The sequence below is a fragment of the Macrobrachium rosenbergii genome, chromosome 27 (genome assembly GCF_040412425.1).
Source record: "Macrobrachium rosenbergii isolate ZJJX-2024 chromosome 27, ASM4041242v1, whole genome shotgun sequence".
Taxonomy (NCBI): domain Eukaryota; kingdom Metazoa; phylum Arthropoda; class Malacostraca; order Decapoda; family Palaemonidae; genus Macrobrachium; species Macrobrachium rosenbergii.
In genome coordinates, this window is record NC_089767.1 from 22,756,066 (window position 1) to 22,774,187 (window position 18,122).

The 18,122-nt window shown below is 39.4% G+C and overlaps 1 protein-coding gene across 19 annotated transcripts in view; it reads left to right on the plus strand.

The window, feature by feature from the left end:
- The window catches only part of Glut1 (Glucose transporter 1), a 515,395-nt gene extending 497,557 nt beyond the window's left edge, over nucleotides 1–17,838 (plus strand). For 16 of the 19 annotated variants that reach the window (XM_067129126.1, XM_067129118.1, XM_067129116.1 and 13 more), the window contains one exon: nucleotides 15,807–16,026. In XM_067129126.1, the coding sequence (XP_066985227.1) occupies nucleotides 15,807–16,024 (218 nt within the window). In that variant the 3' untranslated portion in view covers nucleotides 16,025–16,026. Of the gene's footprint in view, nucleotides 1–15,806 lie in introns of all 19 variants that reach the window. The other 3 variants (XM_067129131.1, XM_067129133.1, XM_067129128.1) reach the window with 2 other exon arrangements.
- The last annotated feature ends 284 nt before the right edge of the window (nucleotides 17,839–18,122 follow it).

Consider the following 18,122-nt stretch of genomic DNA (forward strand, 5'->3'; position numbering starts at 1 on the left):
AGAGACTGGGAAACCATTACCTTTCGTTGATCCATTTGGAATAGGTTCATTTATTGTCAGTGCTCCAAAATTCAGTAATTAAGGAAACACCAAAAGAAGCAAGTCAAGTGCTTAGTTTTAAGTCCCAGTTAAAGTTTAACTTTTGTAATTGGTAGTTAATTTGTGTGTGAAAGCTGAAAACCCAGCTTTTCTTGCTAACGCTTGGCTGGCATTAAGTCGTAATCACAGATCATTAGTTGTGAAAAGTGCAAATTGTTTTAAAAATTTGTCATTTCAATTAGATGTTTTAAGTAAAAGAAATGTCCACAATTTATCATTAATATAGGAAATCCTTTATGATTATACGATGTCTACAATAATCTAGGCAGTAACCTAGATCAGATTAAGTGAGAATAACTTAGACTGGATAAATAGTAGATGTTGTCTGTACCCTATAACCTAGGATTACATATCCTTCTTAAGTGTGAACTAAATAACCTAAATTAGAGTAAGAAAGAACCTCTTACGAAATACAGTATCCTGTTATGGGCCTAAGCAATAGTTTAGACCAAGGACTCTAGAATTAGATAACAGCAATAATCTTGGCAAGATAAAAAGGTAGCCTTGCTATAAGGCTACATATTAGTAAAATTTTTCTTTTTTTATATAACCTATCCTCTGAAGTGTGATCTAAATAATCGGATTAGGCAATACCTTATGTTGGGTTAAGTGATAACCCATTACGAAACATCCCACGATAGGACTAAGCATTAGCTTAGACCAGGTAGCCTAGGACTAAATGAAACAATAATCATGGCTAGGTGAAATGATAGCTTGGCTTTAAGGCTACATATTAAGGTAAGTTTGTTTTATGTAACCCATACCTTTCTGTGAATTAAATAACTTGGATTAGGCAGTACCCTAGATTAGAGTAAGTGAGAACCCTTTAAGAAATATCCTATCATTGGCCTAAGTAGTATCTTAGACCAGGTAGCCTGGAATTAGATAAAAACAATAATCTGGGCCAGACAAAATGATAGCCTAGCTATAAGGCTATACATTATTGAATTTCTGTTTCATATAGCCTATACATTTGAGGGCGATCTAAATAATCTGAATTAGGCAATACCTTATACTAGGTTAAGTGAGAACATTTTAAGAAATATCCTGTTATTGGCCTAGGGTGAGGAAGGGGGAAATTATATCTTTCCGGCAGAACTCTGGTGGCAGATATTTAACCCTTTTTCAGAACAAGGTCTATGTTTGGGCCAAAACCCAGAAACATCAGTCCCTAGTGCTTCCCAGGTTACCCCCGCAGAGGAAGTGGAGGAGTCTTTATGTGAGGGTGACATCCCTATTGATGGACGTGAAGTGGACATTGCCACTGAAACGGCCTTGCTGAACCTGGAAGGATCAGGGACACAAATTTCAGCTAATCATGGGAGAAACTTTCCAGAAGGAAATCTGTCCCCCGTGCAGCTATCAGATGCTGAAGAGGATCTTTCCCCCCAAAAGGGATACTAGGATTCACCTAACCCCAACTGAAATGACTACATTCTCGGAGGGGTATAGCAATTCACCCAGGAATTCTGCCCCTTGGTTAACAGGCAGTTACAGTTCAGTTGGTGAAGCTCAGTCAGATTGTGCAAGCTCCCCAAAAAGGGATACGCAGTTTGCAACATATGATCAATTCTGTAAAGAAATTATGAGTAACATCAAAGATGTCCTTGCCACAAAATGGCAGTATATTAGGAATATGATATACGATTCTGAAAAGGAAATTAGGTCAGTCCAAGGTGTAAAAATACTTCATCCTCTAACCAAAAAGAGAGAGTGGATACAAATCCTGCCCAAACAGGGTTTAATGTTAGAATTCCGACTGGAAACAACAAAATGGCCAGCTCAGACTACAAAACTTCAGAGCAAAAGATAATAGGGGCCCCAATATTCACCCCTGATAATACTGATAATCCTTGGTGAGATGCCTCAATGTGCATTTGTTCTCCTGATGGTAAGTATCTAATTAATGAGAAAAAAACCATAATCGAAGTTTACACGTGGAATTTAGAGAAAGGGCAACATTCCCTAATACAGAATGGTGCCTGGTACCACACTCAGCCGACATTGAGAAACCACTTAAAAGAAACAGTTCTCCTACCTGTGTCTATCTATAGCATTAAAAGCTATTGAAGACACCCTTTACTAGGTCGGTGGAAAATGGATCTCTACTGCTATTCTGGATGAGACCCAAATTGCTCGCCGAGTAGCCCCAGCCTTCTGTCCCTTCACTTTTAAAATAACCATGTGAAGGCAGCTTTTCAGAATTTTGTAGTGACTAGAAAATGAGAGACAATGGCAGAGTTAAAGTCAATTGCCAAGGTCATCCCAGTCTCAAATAATTCCACCAAGGAATGGGCAGTGCTTCAACTTCCTTTTGAAAGGAAAAAGCTCCCTCTAGATATAGCTACTCAACAGTTTGGGACCCCTATGAGAAGAATCTCAGAGGGGACAGCCTTGGCAGAATTTCATGCTAGGATCTCCTCCTTAGTGTTATAACCTCAACTACCTTGCTGAAAGTTGTCACCAAAACTCTTCCAGAAGATTCCAGCACGATTTTTGCTGTTGTGGCCAAAAGTCTTATGAGAACCCTATGGGAAGCACTATGACTTTCTAGAATGGTGCATAAAAGCGCAAATGGAAACACTGGAGGGCTCCAACAAGTCACTCCCCAATGTGACTTCATTATTACACGCTAACCCCTTCCGTAAGGACCTGTTTGAGGAGTCTGTTGTGGCTCAACTTAACAAGCAAGCCCACCGACAGAATTGTGCAGTGTACACTCTCCTTGGAAAAGGGGAAGCCAGAAAACAAAAAACCTGAAACTTCCTTTACCCAACCCAAAAAGGCACGCTATGACCAAAAATCATATAAGCCTTCAGTCACCCCAAAACTTTCCCTCAAAAAAGTTAGGTGGTCAGAAGGGACAAATTCCTACAAAAGGACAACAACAACAGCAAACACATCTCTTTCACAAGGTCCAAAGACATTCATACAGGGGAAAAGGAAAAGTGACAGCTGGAATGCCAGTCAAGGGTAAAGGCAGAGGAAGAGGTGGATCCCAACAGGAATTGTATGGTTGGGGGTCGGCTTTGAAGACACCACAGGGAATGGAAGCTTTCCCCTTGGGGACACAGCATTATTTTCAATGGGCTGGGGTGGAAATGGTCTCATCCCCACTCCTTTAAAGGGGTTCCTCCAAAAAACCAGATCCCTCTCTGGAAGATTATGTGCTGAAGGCCCTGTCAAAGGGAGCCATAGAGAAACATGCGTATATTCGCCACCAAGCACGTCTCTTCAGCGTCCCCAGAAAGGACTCCTCCGAACAAAGAATGATCCTCGACCTATCAACTTTGAACAAGCACATTGTTTGCCAAAAGTTTCACGTGGCTACCGTTCAATCATTCCACAAGGGATCTGGACAGCTATAGATCTGAAAGACGTATACTGGCACGTCTCTATCACTGTTCCCTTCTGCCCCTTCCTAGGGTTCCGGACAGGGAAAGATACATACAGGTTGAAAGTCTTGCCCCTTGGGCTAAACGTTGCCCCAAGAAGTTTTACAAAATTAGCAATGGTAGTTTGAGAACTCAGACAAGAAGGAATACAACTAATAGCCTACCTAGACGATTGGTTAATTTGGGAGCCCACAAGAAAAGAGTGTTTAAGAAACCCAAGAGCAGTGGTCAACAGACTCCAGTCAAAAGGTTTTCTAATAAATTGTAAAAAACCTGCCTCACGCCCAGCAGACATTTTCAGTGGTTGGGACTGTATTGGGATACTGTTCATGGCCAGTTCTCTCCTCATCAATGCTCAAAACAGAATAAGGAAAGACCTCAAAATGTTCCTTGCACAGCCCAGAGTTTCCAGATGGCAATTAGAATGTACAGTGGGCCTACTGCTGTTCATATCGGTAGTAGATCCAATGCAGTACTCAGATTGCAACTAAAAAATGTGAACAAATTCTGGCTGTAGCATGCAAGAAAAAAGATGTGAGACCAGCCTCATCAAAAGAATAAAAAAGTTGGGGGATACTTCAGCCTTGGACCTGGAAGGAGTCTGGTGAAACAGGTCACCCTGACTCCTCCATCTGTATGTGTGACAATGCGTTGACAGGTTGGGAGGACACTGGGAGGATCGTCAGGTGGCAGAGAGGTGGTCAGCTTCTCTGAGGAATTGTCATATCAATTCCCTGGAGCTGATGGCTGTCTTTTGTCTCTCAAAAAACTCAAACCTCCAAAAGAGACGCACATTTTGTTGGTTTTAGACATCCTTCAGATGGCGCAAGCAAGGAAGTGGCACTTGTCTGCAATTCACCTCACAGAGTCTCAATATAATAGCAGACTTTCTATCAAGGAAAACGACAGCCTCAACTGAGTGGATGCTGGACAACCACTCTTTTCAAACAATAGTCAACATGCTTCCACAACTGGAAGTAGACTTGTTTGCCACATACAAGAATCACAAACTTCCAGTGTATGTCTCCAGACTTGGACAATCAAGCATCAGCAAGAGATGCCTTCCTACAAGACTGGGACAAATGGAAGACAATATACCTTTTTCCTCCATTGTCCCAGATTTTGAAGGTTTTGAGCAAGATTCTAACCTTCAAAGGGACTGCTTCTTAATAGCCCCAAATTGGCCAAACAGGTATTGGTTCCTATTACTTTAACAGTGGGCAAAGAGAACAATTCCACTACCGTCCACTGTTCTATCCCAGACAGTAGGAGAGAAAGTCATATATGCATCCTCCTTTCTGATCAGAGACTTTCACATGTGGATTTTTAAAATATTGTCTACCATGAAAATTACTCGCCCAACATTGCTCGGTACCTAGTGCAAAAACTACAGACATCATCTAGTCGACAATGCCAGTATATATGGAAGATATGGTTAGATTATATCCATGCTGAGAGCAAAGTTGAGATATCTATGGAAACACATTTAAATTTTCTCATATACCTTTTTGAAGACAAACGCCTTGCTGTTACAACAGTCATGGCATGTAAGGCAGCATTAACGAAACCCTTGCTTTATGGATTCGGTATTGACTCCAGTATAGAAATTGTCACTTCCCTTCTTCAGTCTTTTGCACTACAAAGACCTGCTCCAGAAAGACTTCCAATTACTTGGTCCCAGAATAAGTGCTTAGACTTCAGTCAACCCCTCAATTCAGCAGATCCAATACACCCACAACTCACATGCTGCAAAAGGCGATCTTCATGATTGAGTTAGCATCAGGTGCTTGTATTAGTGAACTGGGCTCAATTATTATTGTCCCCTGGCCCATCATTCCTGGCCAAGAATGAGAATCCTTTAAGAAGGAAATCTATTTTGATAAGAAAACTCAATTTAGCAGACAAAACATTATGCCCAGTTGAAGCACTTAAGGTTTACCTAGAAGTCACGACAAACATCCCACAGGGTCCGATTTTCCTACACCCTAGTACAAACAAACCACTGTCTCTACAAGGGCTGAGAATAATTTTAGTGTCCCTCATCAAAAAGGCAAATCCACATTCATTTCATAGGTCACATGATATTAGGAAAGTAAGTACATCGTTGGCCTTCTTCAGAAACGTCTCTTTCAAAGAAGTCTCTGAATGCAGAGGGTGGTCATCAGAGACAGTATTCTTAAAACATTTATTGCCAAGAGCTCAAACAAATTCGACTACACTCTGTATCAGTAGGTGGTATGGTTAGTCCTAACCCCATAGGCGCTACAGCGGAAAACCAGGGGTCTTCATGATGGTGAGTATGCTAACTATTGCTGGGGGAAGGTGCAACAGTACTGCAACCAAACCCAGCATGCTTAGGTAAGTCATTGTAGAACTATACCCTAAAGCATAAGTTCATGTTCAGTTTCTTGTTCTTTGTTACCAAAACCTGAGGGGTATTTGTAATAAAGAATGGGGCTTGAAATTTGTGGCTTGACCTTGGACCAGAAATGTTTTTTCTTTGTGATGTTGGGATTAAAATTTGAGAGCTTGAGCCATTTCGTCACCTATCAATTTCTTTTTAAAGCTCCTTGAGGACAAAGCAAGTGACTACTATGGTGGACTGCAAATGGGCAATAATCACTTCCTCTTCTAGCAGGTTTGATGAAGGAAATAACTTGGGTACGGCTTCGCTGTAAGATAGGGAAAGAGCCCTCATATCTTTGAGTCCATTACATACTCCATCACCTGTTTTAGTGTTCATCATTATGACACAATACCTGGCACCTGGCCACGAGATCGACTAAAAGAGAATTCATTTATATTAGTTTGGTCACCGAGGAGCTCTGACAGACCCATGGAAGGTAAATCCTTGAGGACTCAACAGCGACTACCTAAATTAGGTTTTTCCTACGTCAAAACCTGTTTTCTGTTGCAGTGGGGTTTTCAGAAATGGCTTTTGTGTGCACAAAATTACCATAAGTGATTAAAATATCATTGCAGATACAGTACAGTACTTAGAGTTAATGTGAATGCAAATGAGTTATAGTCTGAGTTACTTTTAGTTTTTTGAAGAAAAATATTTTCTAAAAGGTGTGAAGAATTCTTTAATGTGCACAAGTGCCAAATGATTTCACAGTTAGTTTTCACATTCCTTGTACTGTATATGATCCTGGATGAGAAGCAATACTCTAAAGAACCTCCTGGAATATTAAGATGTCTCATGAATTGCAAACAGAACAGTTAGTGTCTCGAGACCAGGATGGAGGTCGGTGCTAGCTAGACTTAGCTTAACAAAACTTTACTATGAGGGGAAGGTGATCAGGTATGAAAATTATTTTGTAAAACTCAGATATTAAGTGCTGGCTCTTAGTTACACAATTATTGTGTTAATTCATATATAGCCTAATTTGGAGCTGGCTTGCAATTTAAGTGAACTTGGTCTGCCTGGTAGATAGCAAAAATGGTGTTAAAGGTTTTAAATTTGTGCTTGTAAATTTGTTTCAGATTTATCTTAAAAATTTGCCAGTTTCAAAATGACTGTCTCACACATAGGCAGTCAGTAAGTGATTTAACATTGCTCTTCATATAATCTTGGTTTGTATATGAAATAATTTTTAGTCATTACCACCTAACTTACAGGGAAGAGCAATAGTTGGCAGTTTTGTGGGATTCATCATGCAAGCAGAATGCAATGTACTGTAAAATTTCTGTCAAGTTGTTTTCACTATTTTTGCAGATTGCAGTCGGTTCCAAAGAAGATCAAGGGCATATTTCAGTAGGGATACATCCTAACCAAACCATCCCATGACACAGCTTTAACCTTTGGCACTGTGCCTTAACCTGTCCAAAGGCTGTAACCCCCAAACCCTCCAAATGGAGAACCATGCACAGCAGAACAACATAGCCCCCATGCACAACTTTTCTGCTGTATTATAATTGCATGGTTGCGAGAAAAGTCATTGCAAGGACTGATGTAGGTCTAAGCAGCCTTGTTGCCAGATTTTTCTGGCCTTGGCCTTGAAACAGGAGAATGTGACTCTGGCACGGTTTCATACCATCTAGTCTCAGTGATTTGGCCCAAGGTCAGCTCAAGGTCATTATCTATACGGTGTATGTATTTTCAGTACAGTAAACCTTATGTCATTTGTACCTATACATTGAAGATTGTTGCAAAAAAAGGAATAGAGGCTAGAATAGCCTAAGCTAACAAAAAATCCTACTGTATCCCTGACTAGAATATGGAAACATATACATAATTAAAAAATTGTTCAGCTTCCAAAGAAATAAGAATTATTCATGTTTTTCATAATAAGTAACATTAAACACAAGGCGTCCAAAGATACTTTATAGCATTGTATGCATTATATTTACTGTATAACGAATGTTGTGCATGTAAAAGTGTAAAAATAAACTGAAAACACAATGACTAGATTACTAGTAATGTTGAACAGTTGTGAGCATGTAAGTCGCGATGCTTCCACACTTCAGATTCACTAGTTTCCCTGTTATTTACATTTTCTTTGGATCCCATATTGTATTTAAATACATATGATATACAGTTATATCATTAGCCAATCTTATGTACTGTACATAGTGTACATTTTACTCTAGAATAGTGACTGAAGAATAACAGTGAGACTACATGAAGTAAAACATAAATGATTGTTCCATGGAGCATTTTCATTTTCTCTCTCTCTCTCTCTCTCTCTCTCTCTCTCTCTCTCTCTCTCTCTCTCTCTCTCTCTCTCTCTCTCTCTCTCTCTCTCTCTCTCCCCTACATGAATATGTACATGGTATTCTAGGAAAGTAACTTCAACACTTAGCAAAGTGGACAAGCGGATGTCTTGGTGTACTTACATTAAGGCAGTATCCCATGTAACTGGTATTAATGAAGAGGTATTGCACACTCTCAGTGCTGGCAAGTGACCTTGTGTTGGTACTTGCAGCTGTAGGAATATGTGAAGGAGCTGTTCCATCTGGACTTATCCTGAGGTTGAGTTGTGCATTTGACTGGTGTGGGAACAACAATGGCAGATATAAACTGGTTTGTGGTTGCAAGGTAGAAGATTTGCAGCTGGATGACCTAATGGCAATGGATCTTGATGCCATCAGAGGTAAGCCTTGAAGAGATCCCCAAGCCTATTCTGACAGAAGGATTGCCACTGTTGAAGTCTACAAAGAGACTTAACCAAAGCATCACCTAACCATTTCTGTCATAACTGGATTAGTCAGAAAGTCTGATGAGGATGTCAGGTGCTTCTCACACCTTGCTGAACCTGGGCATGACAGTATTGGCATCGTCCGTATGCCTGTCGTCGTCATGATGATCATCAGCATCATTGACACTGGCAGCAGCAGCAGCAATCTGTTTGTGGAACAAGGTTTGACACCCAGGAACACTACTCGTGGGCATCCTCTCTGATGTTCCTGAAGCATTATTGAAAGTCCACAACCTCGAACCTTGGAAAATTAACAGTAGCCACCTCTCTAGAGTAATGTTTATGCCAACTGTGTTTCTAGGTAAGAGAAGAGTTTTGTTTCCAAATAAGAGTCTAGTTGTGGACTGCCATCTTAAGGGAGTAATTCTAAAGATTTTGCAAGAGACCATTCCCCATGAGTATCCAGGTGAAGTTCCATCTCATCATCTTCAAACACCACCATTAATTCTACCAGAAACTGCCATTGGTAGTGTCTCGTTTTTGCCACAATAATACCCTGTTGCAGAGATTTAGGAATGGTAGATGTCATTTTAAGAGGCAGGGCAGGACTCCACAACCATATGGATTGCTTGATCAGGAACCCTAGTTGGAGTATCTACATTACACATTACTAGTTAAAGCACCAAGGAAGTCAGTGAATACTATATCCAAGCAGCTACCACACTTTTTTTTATTACAGGTAAACACCAAAGGGCAGGTCACATGAGTTTCAGGTTTGATGCCTTTTTATTTTATATTGATTTTTTAGATACGCTGACTTCTCATAGTCGATTATAAAAACGAACTTTTCGCTCTCTAACACGTTCACTTATATACCTGACTTATCTCAGTCAGGATATATAAATAAAAATTCATTGAGTATCTGCCAGAAGGTAATAAGGCCAGAGTCTGACTCACTATATATGTCATCTAGCAACTGATGATTCCAATTTCAACAAGCATTTCCAGCTACAGTACTTATTTTCTTGATACCCAACTAAAGCTAGATTATTTAATTTGATTATCTCAGTAGAAGAAACAATCCAGTTTTGAAATAAATTAAAAAGAAGAGTTATGTCATGGAAATGGCATCCAGGAACTGCAGTATGCATGTAGAATTTTCTTTAAAATGAATAAGAGCAGGAAAGACTCATCCACCAATTCACAGTAAATAAAGGACATCATCTACCTGGCAGTTTGACATCATGACACTTCAGTAAAACAAACATGTTAACGTTGTGGATTTGAGTCAAAAGGTCCACATCAGGCCCCTAACACTCTCAACACCTTACCTTGCGCAAGGGTTCCTATTGGCACAGCTGAACCGAAACTAAATGCCTGTGTAAATTAAGTTTCAAGATGCATAAAGACTAAAGCAGATGTTTCCTATTGAAATAAAGTATATGGAGAATGGTAAAGTAGGATAACTTCTGGCTATGATGTGAAGACTAATTACCATTTTTGAGAAAAATAAAACAATAATTTTGGTAACTTTTGGGAGGAAGATCCCTTGAGGCTGCAATGGCGAAACAGGTGATCTGAATGGCAGACATGATTATACCAACATTTTTTGTAGATATTCCCCTAAGCCGTAAGTTTTTTACTTTTTGATTAAATAGAAGATAATTTTTACGCTGCAAAAAGGAAACAACTTAAAATTTGTATTATATGTTTCTTACTCGTTTTATTCAGAGTACATAATTTTTTGTTCCCACTTCCTAATTCAAAGTGGAAAATGTTGCTCATTATCATTTTCCCTAAAGCATAACGGGGATTTTGTATGTTGCTTCTTTACATAGTTAGAGGGACCACATCTTTGATATCTTGACAAATTAAGCATATAAAACCTTAAATCTCTAACCTGGAAAAAGTTTCTTCGGGCCCATGGCCTCCCAGGGGGTTATTGCCAAAGGTGCACCTCATGTGGTGCACTGTAAACATTACTGATGGGTATTTGTAGCATTCAGTCAGTCACCAGCTGTACCCTTCAGAAACCAGGGACCCATCTTCCATCACTTCAGAGAGATGAACAACATTCAAACTAAAGACGTGAAGTGGGAATATTTTTCACTAGGCACCAAACTCATTCACATCGAGCCAGGGTCAAATTTTAAAGGCAAATTAAATTTAATATATTTGGACGTCTTTATGGTCAGGCATATCAAGTAGGCACTTGGGTTAAAGCGTTTGTCAGTAAAGTTACATGTAAGAAAAATATTTCAACAGATATCTGTGCAATTCAGGAATGTTAGCCTGATGTGAAATTTTTGGTTAAAATATAGTGACCTCATATGTACTTATTTAGTGTTACAAATTGTTACTGTCTTGTTTTTGGAAGTTTCCCAAAATTAGCCTACCTCCCAGTCTTGTCCTCACCCTTCAAAAATCATTTATTACAACCCTAACTACCGATTTCCATTTTGAAGGTAAGGTCCAAGTTCACCTTACAATGAATACATGTATACCAATGGTATAGCTTGCCTTTTGGGTCATCTTGCCCCCCCCCATGTTGTCTGGCTGAAAAATCATTCTTTGCTATTTTCTTATCCACAGAGCTAATTTTTCTGTAAGGGAACCTTAATACTTTGCACCAAATGTGTTTGGCTCCTTTGCACCTAAACTTCTTATAGAAGATGTGCCTCTCCCTTTTTTTCACAAATGAAATGGAAAGACAGCATCCAGCACCAAACCTGTATTCCTAATCATGCATCCTGTAGCTTTGATATTTTCTCATTCTTTATTCCATTGAATTACGTAACCTGGCAATTTCCTCCATACAGTGTGAGCTATGGTGGCCTGGTGTCTTCCTACTTTATTTTCTGGAATACTGTTGATGGGTGTGTTATATCTGAAATGTTATCTCAGTTATTGATCATATATCTCTCTAAATCCTTGGTTTGAATGCACTGCGTCCACAGCCATCCAGTCAAAATATTGCTTCCTTATGATTGATTATTTACAATTTGTCTAACAAACACAATCTCTCTCTCTCTCTCTCTCTCTCTCTCTCTCTCTCTCTCTCTCTCTCTCTCTCTCTCTCTCTCTCAGTAGAACTTTAATGAATTGACATCTTCTATCACATATCTACAGGGTGTTTCAAAATAAGAGCCCCCCCTCTACAGCATAAACTAAAATTGATATGGACAAAAACAAAAGTAATTCAAAACAGGTATTTATTGAAGTTTCTCTCTGAGTATTTAATATTTTGTGTGGCCTCCATCTGCCTGTACCACAGCCTGCATTCTTGAGGGGTATGATTTCAGCGAATTGCAAAAAAGCTGAGACTCAAACTCCATTTCCCTGAGCACTTCGGTCACCTCTCTTCGCAGGTTGTTGAGGCTTGGTATACCATCATAGTTCACTGTACGTGCTTCAACACGATCCTTTAAGATACTACCAATGTTTTCACACACATTAAGGTCAGGGGAGTACCTGGAAATTCACTTGACGAGAAGAAATCGATACCACTGTTTTGAAGTAGCTCCTGTGTCTGAAGAGCCTTGAAACATGGTGCCTTATCATGCAAAAATGTGACTTCTTCAACAGATAACACATTTTCAGGATCTTTGAGGAAAGGAAATACTCCACCAGTAAGCACAGTTTCTCTGAAGTATTCGCCATTCCATGACTGTCCTTTTTCTTTGATGATCCACATTAACCGTTTGGCTGTGAAACAGTGAAAAATTCCCAACCATTCAGGAAATTTCACAACTTGGTGATAGCGCATGGCATCGCTGATATCATCCAACTTTGCAGCCCAAATGATGTCATTTTTATGATTTGGCTTCCTGACTGTGTAAATGAAGAATTCATCTGATGCGGCAACATGGAGAAAGTCAGCTTCATCCCAATCTTTAAGAAATGAACCACAAAACCATGCACGGTCTTCTCTCTGTTGCTGTGTGATGTTGGGCTTGCTGATAACATGAAATGGCTTGATACCAGATTTTTTCAACTCACAATATACAGCACTATAGCTTCTCTTCTTTCCCCTTTTTGTTTCTAGTTCGAACACCAATTTACGTAAAGACTTTCTTAGTCTACCCACTGCCTCAGCTATGATGTCTTTTGACTCCTGAGAAAGGACTTTAGCCTTCCAAGATTCTCACTCTTTTCGCGATGATAGTCATATGGATTTTTGTTCCAGTTTCTTTTAACAAAGGATTCATCTCTTTTAACGTATTTAGCTATCCAGGAATGTGAAATGAAGGATGCACCAGCATCCCTGGCCTCTCTGAAGGTTATAGCCTGGATTCGGTCAATCCGTCTGATTTCCTCAAAGTTGTTAGCCATGGCTGTATCTAACTCCGTCACTCAGTCTGAAAATACAAGAAATTTAAAATGAAAAATAGCTTAATAGAAACTTAAAATAATGTACTTGGAGGTAGACTATAACAGAAAACTGGAGGGGGGTGGTCTCTAATTTTGAAACACCCAGTATAATCTGAACAGGTATTTTGAAACATACCCCTACTTGATAATTGCTGTGCAATGGCACTTATGTAAACACAATAAGATTTTGTCATATGGTGAAATTTTGAATACTTTTATTTTAAGTCCTAGGGAAGTATAATATTTCAGGTTTCCATGGATCCTTTTTCAGTGCTCATGACCATCTTATATCCACATAGTAAAGTGTAGGCACACACCCATGGCCATCTGTCTTCAACTGTGTGTTTTGGTTATTTTATGCTATCTCAAAGTTTCTGAAGGTCCCATAGGAAGAAATTTAGCATTCATACATGACCCAAACTTCCTTCCTCTCTCATTTTACCATGAACGTTGGTTAGCGGGGGTTCAATAAACTGGTTTTGGAAATGATTATGTCTTTAATTATGATAATTTTAAGTTTATGATTGAGTCTGAAACCACAATGACAGGAATAAAGTGTTCAAAAACATAGCTTTACTATAAGATCTATATGTGTTATAAGAGTTAAATGTTGCGTTTTTCCAGGCTACTTAAAAGGTACGAATTTAAATTCCTTTTTTATGTTGACGTTCATGTGATTTATCTTCATTTATCTAACAATACAAGTGCATATTTTCAACGCATGCCATTGTTCCTCACATCACCGTACCCCAGCATGATTTTTGGATATTGATTTATACCCATCTGTGTGTTCTGTCTTGCTAATGTGTTTTGATAGCTTGCAACCCCATCCAAATAATTAGACGTGAGATGTACTGTAGAAAACACCCTTTTTGCAAGGACATTTTCTTTTTCTGCCGATTTCGATCATTTGTGCCAAAGCTGCATCACATGGCTAGAGATGTACCACCCTGAGATGTAAGTAGGTACTGTTTTTCTATATTGAAAGAATGGGCAGATGTCATATGGCTGTATTCAATATACATATATATATTTTTGTAAAGAGGACATATGTTAGTTTCAGAACCAGTGAGACATTTTTTTTAGTAAAAGGTGCAAACTTATAACGCATTCCTTGACTGGCTTCAGTGGAACTTACTTTTGCTATATGTTTTAATGGGCTGATGGAGCCCCTGGTTTTATTTCATGTGTTTATTATACATATGTATAACTGTAGACTAATGATGTTTTGGAGGATGTTGCCACAAACATGGAATGATGATATTAGTATATGACATGGCAGCCATGTTGGGAAATGTGTACTGTATACCCTAAAATCAACTTTTCACAAATACCTCAAGAAAATGACTCTATACCTTCCATGGCAGTTGTTAATTTCATATTGATCCATATGAAAATTACTAACTATATTCCATTTTGTTTTCTAATTTGAATTTTGTACCAGATTTTAACATGAAGATGAGATCTGGTATTGAAATTAAAAACAACTCAATACAAAAGCTTTGAGGTCAACTGAAAATTAACCTTGTTTACAAAAGTATTTGTCCATTTTCTTGTTTTCATGCCATATACATTGCTCTTAGTAACTAAACTGTTTAAATCAGCTGCAAAAACAGCTCATGTTTCACTGTGTGATTAAAATATCAAATTCAGAGTATAGCTAGTGTACAGTATATGAAGTGAGTACTTCCTGAAAAAATCAAAAGAGGGTACTTTTTTCTCTTCTGTAATTTTCTTTAGAGGAATTTGTACTCAATTGCAGTGCTACAGACATTGCTACTACAGTACTACTACTGATGAGAAGAGAATAAGAAAAGTCTACTTTGTGTCAAACATAGAATAAATGCATCTTTTATGCAGGAATGATAGAGGAATTAAGTTGTTGAGGATAATTCTAATGTTTGATACTTACTTTTTCCCTTCAATTTTTTATCAGTATCAGTAATACCAAAAGAGGCAAAATTGGAATATTGCAAAAGCCATTTTTACAGCCTATGAGTTGTCTATATCATTATTGCTATAACAGTGTGTCTCACTTTAGATATTCTTCCATCCTGTTTCACTCTTTTGCAAGACTAAGTTGAGAAATTTTACATTCAAAAGGAAATACTGTACCAAGAATCATCAGTTATTTCACAAGCACCTCTTGTAATAATGTATTCAGTACAAACTTCTTTATTCTTTAGTAGAAAATGAAGTGAAATTCCTTTAGCATTTTGATACAGTAATTTTAGGGTAATATGAATAGTATCAGTAAGATAAACTTTTGCGTTAAGTTACAGGAATAATAAATAAGAATAAACTATGATATGCATCAGTCTCCAGATTCACTTCTTAACTATTCTAGTTTATGTGAATATAGCTATATGACATGACATTTCATTATTTACATACAAATGCATGCAGCATTATGTATGCCTGCATGGTTTTAGATAGTATATACAGTACAAGTTACAATTGATATAAAATCTACATATAATATATACTCATATATATATAATATGTATATATATGATATATATATATACAGAGTATATAAATATATATATATATATATATATATATATATATATATATATATATATATATATATATATATATATATATATATATATATATATATATATATATATATATATTTGAGAGCTTATTAGCTGTAAGGATAGTTTAACGTAATGCTTTGACAGATGCATGAAGTTTACTTTTTTAAGTCTTCTACTTGTTAAAAAAGATTTACTAGCAGAATATGCAAATGTTCTGTTTTGCGATACAGATATTAATTGGGACTTTTATTTTCCAGCACCCTCAGCGCGCTCTGACAGAAGCGAAGGGGAAGGTGGTCTAGGGCGACGGGGTAGTGATGGCAGTGAGTCCTGCGGGGGTAGCAGTAGAGCTGAGAGTGGTGTTAGTAGCTCCCGCGCTTCCAGTCACACCTCTAGTAATGCTAACAGTAGTGCTAGCAGTCGTCAGTCTGTTATTGCACAAAATATTCCTCATCCCTCTGAGCCACCTGTATGACTAGAGGCCACCACGCGTATGTGAGGACACGCCCCGGGCTCATGGCCGCCTCAGGGCCGGCGGTCTGAGCCCTCTCCGGCACATGTGATGCCGGAGGACCATCCTCCCGCGTGGCGTTCGCTCAAACCTCGTGCCCGAGAACCCTCATGGTCCCCGGAGCCGCCGCCTTCACCCGTCCGCGGGCCTCACGGCGTGCTTCCGGCAAGGCTAAGGGCCAGTCAAGAAACCCTTGAGACCAAGGATTGGCCACCACCTCCTCCTGGAGTGGAATTGGACCAACTTGAGGCCCCACCTCCTCCTCGCGCCTTCATGCCCGGCACTTGGTCACCCCGGCCCGAGCATCTACCTCTGGATGCAGCAGCTGCTGTAGCTGCGAGTAGAGGCGATCCACGGAGCCCTGGCGCAGTTGCAGCATCAGCCGTAGCTGGTGGTGGACCAGGAATCTTTAATCATCATGTGAGCCATGCACCTGACTGTCCTGCTCATAGACTTGAAAGTAAGCAAGAAAGTGGTCGTTCAAGCAGCAGACCTGCTAGTCGACCAAGTAGTCGACCAGCAAGTCGGCAAGGTAGTAGATCAACTAGTAGACCTACAAGTAGGTCAGCTAGTAGATCTGGAAGCAGGTCAGCCAGTAGGTCTGGCCATAGATCAGGTTATAGTTCGCCTGGAAGTGACCTGCGCTAGCACAGCAGGTTCTTTAGGCCTTATGAGGCCTTCTCCCCCAACATGTCACTGCCCTAAACACGTGGTGTGCAGCAGCAGCAGCAGTTGCAACCGAGCCTGTGGGTGTCCCTGACAGACGACTCACTCCATTACGCTTGCCCCAGCTTTCTACATGTTTGTTGCCTCTAGTGATAGCTGGAGTTGAAGGATCCTTTGCATTTGTTAAACTGGTTCTGTAGACAGTCGAGGGAGCAATGTGGCGGCTGTCCTGCAAAAGTGCCATCCTATCAGTAAATCGATTGTGTCTGGGTGGAGAATGACACTTGGAGAGAATAAGTGATAATATTTGCTAGCTGTATGAAATAACAGACATTTCTACTAGTGAGAACTATATATATGGACTGTTATAGATATAATAGATACTGTTTAAATTAATGGACACAAAATTTTTTTGCAAGTAATAAGAAAATTTCAACACCAACATTTCCAAAAAGTGCCAGATATGTAGAATTAGTGGACCAGGTTCGCTCAAATAACATTAGCTAAATCCTGGATAACAGAGAAATTAGTTTAGGCAAACAATATATAACAAATAATGTCCATTAATAATACAAATGGTGACAGCAAAGAAGAGCCAGGTTGATTAAGAACTGTTTGAGGATGACAGCACACTTCAGGTAAGGGAAAGCAGTGATATGCCGTCAATGTGAAAGCAATTGTGAGTGAATCGTGTCAGCCAGACACACAACATTACCAAGTTAATTTTACTTGAATATGCATAATTTACATGATGCTTTACAAAAGTGGAAATTGCTTGCTAAGAGGTCTCTAGGTTTTAGAATTTCTGATCAAACAGTAATATAAATACTCATTAGTTACAATGTGTTGTTGGCATTGTTGTTTAGTCAAGACTATACCAGGATCTGCAGAGGGGTATGGAAAGACCGTCAGCAAGGTGGCCAGATGACAGCACCCATAGGCAGAGGTGAGATGAGCCAAGTTAATGGCAGAAATGCCACTTCTGTACCCATCACCACTGCTTATGATAACAAAGATATGGGTAGGGCTGAAGAGTGGCTACATTCCCATCATAACTACCTCTTACTATGAAGAGAGAGAGAGTGAAAGAGAGAGAGAGAGTGAGAGAGAAAGAGAGAGAGAGAGAGAGAGGGGGAGAGAGATTGAGAGAAAGAGAGAGATGAAAAGAAAAAAGAGAGAGAGAGAGAGAGAAAGAGGTGGGTAAGCCAAGAGTGGACACAGCCCTGCCATGCCCTCTACCACATCTGACATGCATTAAAGAGGAATGCAGTTCTTCTTTGTCTGTGGTGCTTGGTAGATGGGTAGTTCCTAACAGGAGGCACTGGCTACCCATAGTGTTTGTGAGGCTGCCTTGGTGTACACGATCAGATCTTGTTACAGTAGTTAGCACGCTTTT